The following is a 14,016-nucleotide window of genomic DNA, read 5'->3' as shown; positions in this document are numbered from 1 at the left end:
CTTTCATGTACTACTGTTCTTATAAAAGCTGTAGCTGTCAACAAAAACATGGGAGGGAACTACTGCATTCACAAATGTACCTACAAACATTGACTCCTGCTCTCAAAGTATTTTCCACTGCTGAACTCACTACAGAAGGTGGCTGTGAGACTCTTATTTAAAGCCAGATCATCTTTTTCTGCCTGCCTCTCTCGAAACGTACGTGATTCAGAGCTACAACTGAAAGCCAAAGTTTTCAGTGTCAGGAGTATACAATAATAAGTTAATCAATGTCTTGTATTCATAGTGCTTTAAGTTTTGTACAGTACATTGCCATGTCTTCTGGGGTTATAAGTCCAGTGCTCCTATTCCTATTTTGCATCCTGACAAATGCATTCATCTCTCATGCCTATAAATCCTTTTCAGAGCAAACACTCTAGGTACTTACATTTTAAAATGTGGTTGAAAACAAGCTACATAGCTGAGAAGTCCCAATCCTCCACGCCGATGCAATGGACTTGCAGAAATGGGTACCAGGCATTACCATTATTTGGGTGCAAATGCATCCCTTATAGTTAAAAGCAACAACTAAGCAAATGTGGTGTTACAGGAGAGCATCTCCAATGGGAAGCAAAAAGTAAGTCATACCAGTACCTTTTGAATGCCTGCGGTCGACTCCATGACGTTGTTCTCTGAGCCGTTACTTCTGTTAATCATACGCCACATTTGGGAATACATGCTGTCCCTCTCAAAAGGATTCATCCCTTTCACTCGGACGTGCTCATAGACTGCGGAGTCCAAGACAGTGCCATAAGGAATATCCGTCTGCCTTGAGAGATCCTGGAGAGACCTTAATTGTTGGTGAAGAAAAGAGACACAGGAGACTTGAAGCCACATTTTCAAGAGGAAGGAGCTGCAGGCAAGCAAAGGGCAACACATAGGAAGACGGCTGTCAAGCCAGTTTCTTTTGTTGTTGGGTTTTTTTTCTTTTTTTCTTAAAAGACAAAGTGAGACTGAAAAATTGTTTTTATGGTTTAAGACACAAGGAGGAATATGAAGTGAAAGGAAGGGATGGAAAAAAATGAAAATGGGTGAAAAGAGAACAACGGAAGGAGTAAGACGATCCTGTCAAATGCCGAGAGCTCCTCTGAGCAGAGGCAAAGAAGAGAAGGGAGCATTGCAGTCCCTCCAGCCATACGCAGCAAGCTCAACAGAAGTAACCACCTACGACCGTACGGTGCCACCACACACCCTGCTGCTGGGGAGCAGGAGTGTCAGCACCAGAACTCACTGAATCTAGCCCAAAGCACCTGGCCTGAGTACTTCTATGTGCTCCTGGGTTACACAGTGAAGAGCAGCTTTTTAGTGGTATTCCTGCGCTGAACTGTGCACCCATCACACAAGGCAGGTCACATCCTACATTATTTTCAGCAATAGGAAGATTTCTGTTGTGGTTTCATGAACTGTCTTTTCATCACGGTCCATGTCATTTAGTCCAATAAATTTGCTCTACCTTACCTAGTCTTATCTGTTCCCTATAAGCAAGAAAAATTAACCAGTTTAGAAGTTTCTAAAGCATCCCAAATATGGCTTTGTCAACCCTGCTTTGGACTTAAAAAGGTGGATCAGAACACTTTAAAGTCTCCTTACCTCTTGGCCTTTATTTTCCTGTCCTATAGAATTGCTCTCCTGTACCTTTGTTTCTTCAATGGCATTCATTAAAGTTTCAAAATAACTACTGCAATATGTCTAGTGCCTAAAACCCATTATAGCTTTCCTGGCACAAATTAACTTTGTATAAACTGCACAAATCTAGTGGATGACATCTAAGGACAAATCAAGGGTCTGAGTGCTGTCTTAAAGTAGGCAATAGCAAATTGTAAAAGCTCATCACAGCTACAGGAAATGCAAACACAAATACAGGAATCTCATCAAATTCCAAGTTGCGTTTCTGAAACATGTAAATATAGAGGCAAGTGAAAATGGCCCTACAGGGGGAAAAAAATGGAATTCTTAGGTGTTCCAGGGATGGCACTGAAGAAAACAGTAATCGGATCTCAAAGCATATGTATGCCTCTGAACACAACAGAAAGCAGGAAAAGAAGAAACCAATAGAGCTCAATGGCAAGGGTTTAGAAGTTAGTTGAGTCAAAAAGAAATCCTTTGAAATTCAGACATAGGGGCTTAGAAAAAACATTGAACGAGAGCTAAATTCTAAGCAGATAATATATAGCAAATATAAGGAAGGGATAAATTTAATTTTGAAGAGTAAATAACTAATGGTATTAAAACCCCCATAATCTTCTCCTCTTTATCCAACAAGATGGCATTCCTCTTCAAGAACATAAGCAGCAGGGAACCTGCAAAGAATCAGTACACATATGGGATCATCAAAGGTGAGCTGCTAGATGAAGCTCTTCCTGAAACCAAGTATATTGGTCTTCTATGAGAGGACTAACTGAGACATGCCCCCTTCTAGGAAGAAAAACGTGAGACTCTAGTAGACTAAGGTATCAGGATAGTAAGTACTGCAGATAATTTGTAACTGAAAAGTAAAAAAAAATCATTATCAAGTCCAGATAAACACCTATGAGTTCTGAAAGATTAAATACGAAATGCCTGAGCTGTTCGCAAAAATGTGAAACCTCGTTACAGCCAGTGTGTGAAAGGGAAACAGTAAATATTTTTAAAAGGCTCTAGTGGTAATCAGGGGAATTACAAAAGGAAACAACTAAGATGTTATACTTAGGTTTAATAAATAAACTGAAATAAGGATTGATATGATTTTAAAGATCAGTCTTGAAGATTAGACATAGCCACCAAGTGGGTTTCTCCAGGGAAAGCAATTCAATCATCTATTACACTTTGAAATTACTGAAAAAACCCAAGACTTTCAAAAGGCCTTCATCTCATGAAACAATATACAGAAGGTGGAAGTATGGACAGGCTACAAAGGAGGAATTTAGAAACACTTCCTGGCAACTCTGGATAGCATTAGGAAAGCCAACACTCAGCTAGAGTGGATGCTCTCGAGGGACCTCAAGGGTAACAAGAACAGCTTTTGCAGAACTAAAAGGCTGAACAAGGGAAGTGTGGACCTGTTGAGGGGGACAGCAGACACAGGTAAGGCTGAGGTGCTCAGTGCCTTCTTTGCCTCACTCTTCCCCAACAAGGTCTCCCAGGTCTCTGTGAGTAGAGGCAGGGTTCAAGCAGGCAATGAACAACCAGCAGTAGGTGGTCAGGTAAATCCCAACTAGAAAGGCAGGGATTGATTGAGAGCACTAGACCCATAGAAGTCCATGGGACCTGGCAGGCTGCATCAAAGTCTGCTGAGAGAGCTGGCCAACATCCTTGCAAAGCCGCTTGCTTTAATTTTTGAAAGATGAAGGAGATTGGAGGCGATCCCTGACCACTGGAGAAAGGAGATGTCCAGACTATATTCAAAAAAAAGATAAAAAAGATGATTCATGGAATTAAGGCTGGTCATCCCACATCATGGAATGAGTCCTCTCAGAGCACATTTCTGAGCACATGAAGGAGAAGCAGCTGACTGGGAACAGTCAACATCAATTTACCAAAGGTATCTCATGCCTGACCAATCTGGTTGCCTTCTACATCGCTGATAAAAGGCACTAGAGAAATACAAGATACTATATTCACCCATTTTGTGTTACTGCTGCTGCTGCTGCCAATACACCTCCGTATCTCCTGGCAGCGCTCTGAAGTGCAACAAACTGTCACAGGATGCATATTGTAATGTCCTGTAATTGCAGTGTTATTTGTCATACATATTACTAGAAAAGTATAAAAAAAAGTATTTACTGAGTCTCCAGTTTCTAGTGACAACACCTAGCAAAATTGCAATCATTACTTTACAAGACTCTGTATAGACATATGATTTCTAATATAACAAGCAGCAAAGCATTCTTCTGAAATATTACTGCTAACTGGTATATAAATGATACGTGTAGCTGCTGCCACAAAACAGTACAGTTAGAAACAGCACAAAAGGAAAAACAGCTCCTCTGTATATCTTGTGGCTATAAAAACAACCTTGCTATTTTCAGAAAGGTAAGCCAACAAAGACATGAGTTGTTAGTCCAGAAGTGTACTACAAGCAGGTATGGGAAGCGCACCACAAACAGTCTGAGAAGCAAGTAAGAGTGCCACCACACACAAAGGCATCACCAGCGGGGAAATAACAAGGAGGAGAATTATGTCAATGCCTTCAGGAAGGCATGTTGTAGCTTCCAGGTCTGGCGTTGACTACAGTCTGCAGTTCTTTACCGTTTGGTGTGCTATCATAAAACACAGGATGCCTCTCAGCTGCCCTGCTCTACATCTTTGCACAGTTGTAGGTGCTGCTCTATGCTGAGAAAATGACGGCGAGAGGACAGGAGCAAGACAAGTATGAGTGTAAACTCTACGGATGCGCTAAACGCTGTTGTCAGCAGTAAACCCCAGGCTTTGGTTCACCTGACCCTACGCTGAGGAGCGAGAAAGAAGTTTTGCAGCCTCTGAGGTGTACACGTGTGTATGCTGCTGTGTAGGCAAGCTGCAAAAATGGAAAAGACCTATCACGTCAATGACTTCACCCCCTCAAACAAACATGTCAAATGGGATCATAATATATATGACCTCCTTCAGAAACTGTTTTTTATAACCTGCAACTCTGCAGACTACTGGCATGACATTCATAACCTAGCAGCCAAGGTACAGCAAAACAAAGAGAAATGACAAACCTTGACAGAACTAATAAAATTATTAATCCATTGAGGTTCCTTTCCAGAAGAAAGAATTTTTATAACTACTTTGTCTCCAGGCTGGTTTGTAGGTTACACGTTGTTCGATGTACCTTTATTCCTGAATTAAACAACTCATTCTCTATTCAGACAAATACATTTAGTGGAGACATAAATCCCCAGCCTCACTATGTCACCCAGTCTCACCACACAGCTGCCACACCAGATCTCAAAATAAGGAAAAAGTATTTGTCAAACTGATTAATTCCTACGGGGTATCCTTTGATGCCCAAATTCTGATACCGTTATCCACGCTGGATGGGAATTTAATTTTGTGATAGTTTTACTGATCTCAGTTGAAATACCTGCAAAGCAAAGCACACATCTAACATGAGTAAGGCAATTATAATCCCACATTTTAAAACATTTTTCTCTTTGAATTTCTAATTCTGAAGCAACAAGGTAATGAATGATAAAAGTGTTTAAAAATAAAAAAGCAGATATAGTTGAAAAAATTGTTGTAAAATAAAATACCTTTAACTGAGCTTGCATATAGAAAAATTCTACTTATAGGGAAGTGACTATGCAGTCAGGCCACAGTTCAGCTTATTTTTGGTTATCACTCATGAAGCATTGTGGGGAAAAACGTTACATGTCTTTATGATAAGTTTTTTTCTCATTGCAATTACTGGGATAATACCAATATTATCCCATACAAATTAACTAAAATATAAGGCTATTCCAAGGATGAATTGAGTCATTTGAGGATGAATTATTAACAGCTACATGTATTTTTCAGCACTTGTTGATTTTGTTTAGTATTCTGCACCTTAATCAGGCAGCAGTTGTCAGGTCACTTTCATTTTCTGGCTTAGTACAAATTAATTACTTTGTAATTTAAAAAATTATCTCTGCTTTCAACTCAAAGGAAAAAAAAATCATATTAGGATTTGCATATGTTTCTTTCCCCAAAGCATACCCTCTTCTATGAATTCAAATCCTAGACTTAGAATTGGTAAAATGTTGTTCATATATGTCAGCTAAAAGTGTTTAAAAAATACACAGAAAATGTAGAAAAACAAAAGGTCAGCCCCATAAAGGAATAACCAAATTCCTTTTTAGGTGATTAAATACTACTGAGGTCAGAGGCTTGGGCATCAAAGTATCTTTGTAGATCTGGATTATAGATCGATTTAGGCTATCCACGTTGTTAGACTTGACTGTTGCACAGAACTGTCTGCAAGAAGTAGTCACTAAATTTTAGGAGAAAATAACTGATGTCATGGCTTAGACTGAAGTCTTTATTTATGACTAATTCAGATAAAGCTTTCCAATGCTTTTTTTTTTTTTTTCTTTTTTTTCTAGGACATTCAGGATTAATTCACAGGCATGCTTAGGCAACAGGGCACAGAATCCAAGAGATTTGACTGTTGGCAGTGACAGCTGTGTCAGAAACTAGTAATACTGCTTGCTAGCCAGTTTGAAGATCTGGGTGGACTGCATTAAAGGAAAGGTTAAAGAACATTCTGTTTTTCAGCATAAGGAAATAGCTACTCCAATTACCGCATTCTTGTGTAACCCCCCTTGCAGAAAACCTGTAGGCAGTTGTATTGAGCTCTTTAAAGCCTTGGGGACATCTTAGCTTCAAGTGAATCATGGTTTAGGAAAAATGTTGTGAAAAGAATGACTAGGCAAAACAAGGACGACAAAAGGCATGCTTTACTGCTATGCCTCCATCATTCAGAGGCAGAGGTCTCACCTATCAAACAGGACATACTACTTACAACATAGAGAACGTAATATGTGAACTTCTTATTTTACAGAAGACACAAGATGCAGACTCTCCCCCATAACACGTACAATCTAAAGTCTTAATCAAGCTTACACGCTTTAAGAAGTGGGTTAGATTTAAACTTGAAACCACTGGCCTTTCATATGACAAATCCTTTGACTTTCCCTCTGCCCACCTCACCCCCTCAACTTTCCTGCAAAATTTCAGTGCCTGTGAGAAGGTGGTGACACCCTCCCTTTACCCAGGAAAACAGTGCAGTGCAGCAGCCTGAGTAAAATCAGTCTCTGCCAAAGGACTCTAATTCTGTCCTAAGGGAATCATAAAACACAGTAATGGCAATACTGGCTCAGTGATGAAATTCACAGCATCAGCACCTACGAGAAACAGCTCGAGACCTCCAAATTTACTTGGCATTTACCAAGAAAAGCCCCTTTTAATTATTATTCATTCATGTTGCATTTGAGACAGGGATCTAAAGATTTAAGGAACACAGAAATTTGCTTTGCTTTGCTGCCACAATGTTTTGGCATTTGAAATGCTGACTGCCTTCATTTAAATGTCATCTGCAATGTGGGTCAAGTGTGAACAAAAGATGCATCTACAAACTACTTTATGACTTGCACACCTCTACTCCTGATGCTGCCTGTTGGCAGAAGATGAAAAGCTGAGCTCCCAAAGGTATTAAGAGTAGCCATTTGCTTGGAAAAGGAGATTAATGCCCACTCTTATTCGTCTTGTTCCTCTAAGTTCATTTAAGAATTGTAACAATTTAATCCAAATTAATCAGTGAAGCAGAGAACAAATGCCATCAACTTCAAGTGAGGTTATACAGCAAAGTTCTACTTCGAGACTCTCTAGGGAAAGGGAACATTTCACTAGTCCTCCCTAGTGCATTGCCTAACAAAATTTTGTATGCTTTTCTTCTCAAAATAGGCTTCTGACACCGTGAGGCACTGAGTAGGAAGAGTGGCCCAACCTTCATACCAGCCGAGAAAGGGAAGCTGCAAGAGCTCTGAACACAAACTGGCTACACATCCAAAAGCTGAAATGCAGTAACTACCAGAATGTTTCATGGAAATAAAATGTGCTGTGGGCTGCTTGAATCCTCCTATCTTTCATAAAAGATACCACAAGGACAGTACCTTCAACAATACACTGTAATATCTGATGCTAGCTGGAAATCTGAAATGAAAACCTATTAACTACTTGTTACATCTGTGCAAACCCACTGACTTCAATTTCTTTCATTTTTCCGACTTCTCTGAAGCTGGCTGGCTAGCACTACAAGCAGAATCTGGTTTATTTTCTTTAAATACTTAAACTCATTTCCATTCTGGCCTTCAAAGCTCCCCAAGGTACAATTTGATCTGTTAAAAAAAAAAAAAGAGCATCAGCTTTTTTTCTTTATTGCTTATTCATGTTTCCCACTTTGCAGTAATTCAGCATGGTAAACAAACAGCCTCTCTCTTATGTGCTGGTTTGAGTTCCAATTTTGGCAGTTTTGTAACTAAAGTTTTACACTCCCACCATAGTTAGGATAACTTCATTCCCTAATGGATACTTAACACATCTAATTACTCTACTTTTGAGCTGCAAGCGCTGTTGAAAAATGTCTCCATTCTTTCATTCCAGAAGCTTTCCAGCTGCAACGTTTTCTACTGAATAAAACATTTTCAGTGACTTTGCCCATAAATAATACAGCACAAAGACCAATGTAGTCCCAACTATACATAATAACCTCAGAATTCCACTGAGGGTTTTCTAGTGACATCATAATAAACTGCAAGAAAAAGCTGAAGATGTATTAAATTATAGTTTGGGTATATTTTATTCTTTTTTACACATGATAAGAAAATTCAGACATTTGTCACAGTAATTTGAACATTTTTCTGGACTACTTCAAAACTAGAAGGGATGTAATTTCAAAGCAGAATGCAGAGTCATATTTCATATTTGTTAAGGACAAACTGAATGACTGAATATATCATTATTATTTATTTTGCGTGTACAAATGCCCATATTGTTTCTTCACGCTCCTTAGTCAAATGTAAGGCTTTTTAAACTTAAAAAAAAATAAATCAGCCTCCCTCAAAACCTTAAGATCAATATTGACAAACACTGATGCAGAACATCATTTTACTCCCCTATAAATTTTGAAGGGATTCTAATTGGGACTACCGAGTCAAACAGTTGGGTGTGTCAAAATACCCCTGCAGCACTCCATTATCTCCAAGTCTGTTATTCGGATCTCAAAAGAAAATGATAACCTGATTTAACTGGTAATGCAACTGTGACAGGGGAATGATTTGCTCAGGTGATTTTAGTCTGTTTTACGTGTCTCTGTCTTAGAGTGCTTAGCCCTCTAATAGATGAAAGTGTTGAGGTTGTTAGCCCAGAAAGGAAGGATAACAACCATAGACACTTCATTTCCAATTGGGAACGAGTAAGGATTGGTAATGCCTGGGCATTTCGGGCCACGAGACACCAACTTCTCCCCCCCTTCATCCAAGGAGCAGGGAGAATGAGAAAAGGTTTATGAAGTGCAAGAGGATGCTCCTACTGGGGAGAGTCAGGAGATAACCATGTACTCGAAGTGAGGGGCTGCTTCTGCTCTCGGGTCTGAGCTTCAGCTTCCAATTGCAAATAAAACTTGTCTGCTATTGCAGACATCTACTTGTCCATGTGCTGTTAAAGCCTGGATTGGTTTTAGTATGTAAAAAATCCTCACCTAGAGGACAAGTGCCTTAGTGAGACCACGGTGATTGGCTGGCATGCAGTGACACTTGAACCTAACCTATGAATTCACAGGAGGCCAAGGCTCCCCCTGCCCAGTCTACACTAGTGGCTCAGTCAGGGGCCATTTCAAAGAGATTTGGAAAGCACTGAGCCTGACTTGAAGGTCGGGTTCTTACCTTTCTGGAGGAAGAAATACAGCAGAACACGCCTCTCTTCTTTAAAGCCACTCTATCATTTTTGCAAAGAAGGATTTATGGGAAAGGCTAACTTTGTTACTCTTGCATACTTTCATGGACTTGTAGCCTCAAGATCAAAAACCTGCTATGGAAAAATGGCCAGCTGCCTCTTAGAGTGCTTGGCTAGCTAATGCTTCACTGTATTTTCTAGTCTCTGCTTTGACCCAAGAGGAAAGATTTGGGGATGGAGGTCGTCACTGGAGCAGTGGGAGCGAGAATAACTCAGCGTGCAGCTTGCTGGAGGAGAGGAGACTGGAGAACAAAAGGGCAGAGCAAGAGGGTAGGAGACCGAGAAAGGTTCCTGTGGTATGGAGAGATGAGATGATCCGGAAAAAAGGATTGGCAGGTGTGACAGAAAAACAGTTCACCATAAAAGGAACAGGAGAAGACAAGGACATTCACGTTAGAGAGGCATGAAGCAAAAGAACCAATAGACAGAAAAAAGAGAACAATGTGATCTGTTAACATAGTAAAAGAGCACCTGGGAGCAGAAGGAGCAAAGATGACTAGTAAGTGAATTTTTATTGTTTGCTGCTATTAACACATCTTTGCCTTGGCAAGAAAAGATGAATTCAGCTTTGAGCTCCCCATACATTGAAGAAGCATTGGGGTCCTCCTGATCAAAGTGTTAGAGCACGGGATGCATTTGAATGGAAAGCATAGCCTGAAAACACACAGCAACAATTTGTACTTTCCCATTTCAAATACTGATACACTGGTTATCTTAAACTCAATTGCTTCTTTCAAAATATGCATGTGTGCATACATACGTATGTATATGTGCCACAGAAGAGTATCTGCCGGAGGCCAACAATTCTGATCCTAAAGACAAAGTGTCTCCAGGGAGACAGGAAGTCTATGGTATATTGCTATTTTTTTAGCTTCCAAACTACTTCTCAGGATGATAAAAATTTCTCCCTTTTCTCACATTTAAGTAGAACATTCATACCCCTCTACACGTATATATATGTTCACCCTCCTTTCCCTCAATTCATTCTTTATCAACTTACTGGATGGAGTTTTCAATGCGTGTGATGGTGAGGAAAGCTGCTAGGTTTGCCGTGTAGGAGGAGATGACAATCAAAGCAAAAAGCCACCAAGCCCCCATCATCAGTCGGGTTGCCAGGGTTGTGTATGGAACCTCTCCTCCTGTGGGGAAGAAAGAAAAGCAAGAATTTTCATTTGGCAGAAAGAAACCCAGATCCTCATTGCTCATGCATTGCTCAGGAGAACTAGGCCCCAAGGTCAGCAGGGTTCTACTAAAGCAGATTGATATAGTAAACTGAGCAGGACTTGGAGCCACACTTTCTATCCAATGAAAAGTACTGAAGGAAGCCCACGCTGTCAGCTGTCATGACTGTATTTAATCTCTTTTGCTATTGTGCCTTTAATTGCAATTCATCTGCCAGTCCTGTCCAGTAATAGAAATAGATTTCAAAATCTCAGAACAAAAAGAGCAAAAGTAAATTCTTACAATGTTCTTTCCTTAGAGATCTTATCTACAAACCTTAATTAAGTTTTTCTTGCATGCTTGAGAACATAAAGTTAAAAAAACCTCAAGACAATTATTTTTCGCAGTTCTGTAGGCAGGCAGATGCTCATGAGAGCCATATGTATGTGTACAACTTGCTGCAAGTGAACTTGGACGTGCAAAAAAAAAAAAAAAAAATCACATGTATTGAAGAAGAATGCAAAATTGTTTTGTATTCCCATAGTTGCTTTCCTTTAAAATTCAACTGCTATGTAAACAAAACGTTAGCAGCAACTAAACCTACCAGGATCTGAGCTGCACACCACTGCTTGTGTGAACAGAGCCCAGTTTAGCAAGCCATGAAAAGCATTATTTTTTATTCAAATAGCTGCCCCCAAAACACACTAGTTTGGAGTCTTTGAAAGAACTTTTTCAGTTAAAAACGTATGAACCACAGATTTTTACATGAAGGAAAATTCATTGTTTTAAAAATACCCATTTTGTCTGCAGCGTAAGTTTTGTCACAGCTACAAGTAACTGGGGGGACAGGTGAATGCAGCAACCACTCACAGTCAACAGCTCAAGATGTTCACCCGTTTCCTCTCCCCCTACACTCCGCAATTTGAAAAGTTGTCATTATTTTTGAGGTAGCTTTCTCAGACACAAAATCTTATGATGGTACAATAGCTGAGATTTTCAAAAGCAAAAGCAGTTTGTTACAGATTCAATCATCTATAAGTATTTTGTGCTGGATCTTTACTTACGTAAAAACTCCTTCACATTTCCCCAGCAAGTAGGTTTAATAGGAATACAAATTACAATTATTCCCATTCCAAGTACAAATAATTTTCAATTATGTACACAAACTAGATATTTAATCAATGCTTGAATATGAAGGATCACCTTACTGTTTTGTTCAAAGTTTGTCCTACCTATACAAAGCATTGGGAACTCTGCATCACCATACAATAAACAAATTTGAAGCTTTTTTCCTACTTCAGTGATGTGGAGTTGTACCACATGTGAAATAATAACTGACTCCATTCATTTATATTTTTGGTATATAAGTATTGAAATCCTTTGCCTTTTAAGAATTCCAGTATTGAAAGACAAAATCTGTATTAGACCTGTGGAGTCAGAAATAAATTTCCTTTTATTTCCAAGATGCCATGTGATTATCTGAAATAAGAATCTACCAATCAGATCAGGAGATATTATTTCAATATAAGGACTTTTGAAGATGAACATTAACTTCAACATCTGAAGATTTGGTTTTCTCTCCCACATCAATTTTAAATGATTTTTAATAGAATATTTCTACTTTACAAGTTTTTGAAATGTCTTTGGAATATTTCATTTAAAAATGATTTTTAATAAAATGAAATGGGCAGACAGCTATATCAATTTATCAGAACAGGCTGTTTGTCCTTTTACATTTCAGGTGCCAATCCCTGCAGATAATCTTCGTATTGAAATGGGTAGAGTGGTAGAGAAGAAGCCAGTGATCATCTGAACATATTTGCATTTTCATTTTTCAACTTAATGAGTAAAAATTTAAGTTCTCACCTTTTTTTATTGAAATAAAATGTCAGAAAAGAGAGGACCACTGAAAGTCACGCACCTGCCTTCTGGTTTTCAAGAGAGGATGCTGTGCTACAAGTGACCATGAAAGCCATCACAGACCCCTCAGCCACAGCATTCCCCTACTGTTCATACGGTGCAGTTTTCCCATACATCGGTAAGGGTTGTCCCCACTATTCAGTTACTTTTCTTTCTTAACACCCATGTTAACAACAGACTTTAAAAAACTGTGAGTGCTGGTCATCCAAGTGCTTTTAGTTCACTCAGGTGTTTGTGAAGTCTTGTTCCTAATTCACAGTTGTACCTTGTATATCAGCAGTCAATAAACGAAGCTTGAGGACAAAGCTTACATCCAAGTACACATACAAGAAACACATATCAGAATAATTCGTCACTCCCGCCCCTACTCTAAAATCTTTGCACTGACGCTTCTAATCTGCCTTTAAAATTTTCAGATTGCATGTGCAGGAAGGAAAAGATATTTTCCAGACTAAACTGAACTAGCAAAAAGCAATCTTATTGGGAGTTTTCTGAAAGACCTGAATTACCGTAGAAGTGACAGTGAAAGAAATTACTTTTTGTCCTCCCACTCTCACCTAATGCAGCACTCCTTCATCAATCCTAGACCAGTTTAATGCTGGCCTGCTTCAGATGACAGGCTTAGACTGCAACTTATCTTACGAATTTTTGTTTATTCCCATTTCTTTCCAAGTGCTTCAAGCTAAATATCAGAAGGTAAGAAAAATAACGCATTGTCTTGACAATGCAAACAACATAACGTATAATTATGACAGACCTAAATATCAGGAAAAACCCACCTTAGGAGATAAAATGTGAACCTGTACAATTCCCATACAGATTGCTAATGTCTTTTAACTTATTCTCCCTTGTTAGCAGTAAGTTTAAAGGTTTCTTCAAGTCAAAAAATCACGAGACGACTAAAGGCAAGAAGGAGGAATGAAATCATAAGAAAAATGGGCAAAACAGGGAAATTGAGGATCACAGCCTGGTGAGATCTTGGTATTCTATAATTCTGGACTAAATTTGAAAAATTCAGAATGCATAGGCTGTTTCTCCAAACATCTTGTTCTCAGGGATTTGTCAGTTGAAGAAAAACTGTGTTCATCTGCATAGTCCAGAACTATGCAAGTGTTTCAGATAGAAAGGGATTTTTTTTTTTTTGTGGGCAAAAAGAAACAGTGAAACGTTTCTTGGAGAAGTTTAACCGCAGTTGGCATTTCTGAGATCAAGCCTGGTGGCAGCCATCTTGCTGAAAAGTGATGCAAATTTTGTTACTAGTCATCCAGGCAGTAAATGTGCAAGATAAGGTCTCTCTCTGATTTAATATCGATTTAACAACTTTACTGGGAATGCACAATATTTATAAATAAAATTCACTTGCTTAATAGCTCAAAAATAATATTTTTACTATTACTAAAGCAAATAGCTTGGCAGCATAGAGCCCACAATGTTGAGAAA

The 14,016-nt window shown here is 39.0% G+C and overlaps 1 protein-coding gene across 6 annotated transcripts in view; it reads right to left on the bottom strand.

Moving 5' to 3' along the window:
• The window catches only part of GRID2 (glutamate ionotropic receptor delta type subunit 2), a 755,994-nt gene that overhangs the window by 104,898 nt on the left and 637,080 nt on the right, over positions 1-14,016 (bottom strand). For all 6 annotated transcript variants that reach the window (XR_012995185.1, XR_012995186.1, XM_076336770.1 and 3 more), the window contains 2 exons: positions 10,496-10,634; positions 634-829 (listed from right to left, as the gene is read on the bottom strand). Coding sequence is in view for 4 of the 6 variants with exons in the window: in XM_076336770.1 (XP_076192885.1) it covers positions 634-829; positions 10,496-10,634 (335 nt within the window). In the remaining 2 variants the exon portion in view is untranslated. The remainder of the gene's footprint in view (positions 1-633; positions 830-10,495; positions 10,635-14,016) is intronic.

This window comes from Aptenodytes patagonicus, chromosome 4, assembly GCF_965638725.1.
Source record: "Aptenodytes patagonicus chromosome 4, bAptPat1.pri.cur, whole genome shotgun sequence".
Classification (NCBI taxonomy): domain Eukaryota; kingdom Metazoa; phylum Chordata; class Aves; order Sphenisciformes; family Spheniscidae; genus Aptenodytes; species Aptenodytes patagonicus.
Note: the sequence above shows the minus strand (reverse complement) of the source record. Positions and strands in the feature narration are given on the sequence as shown.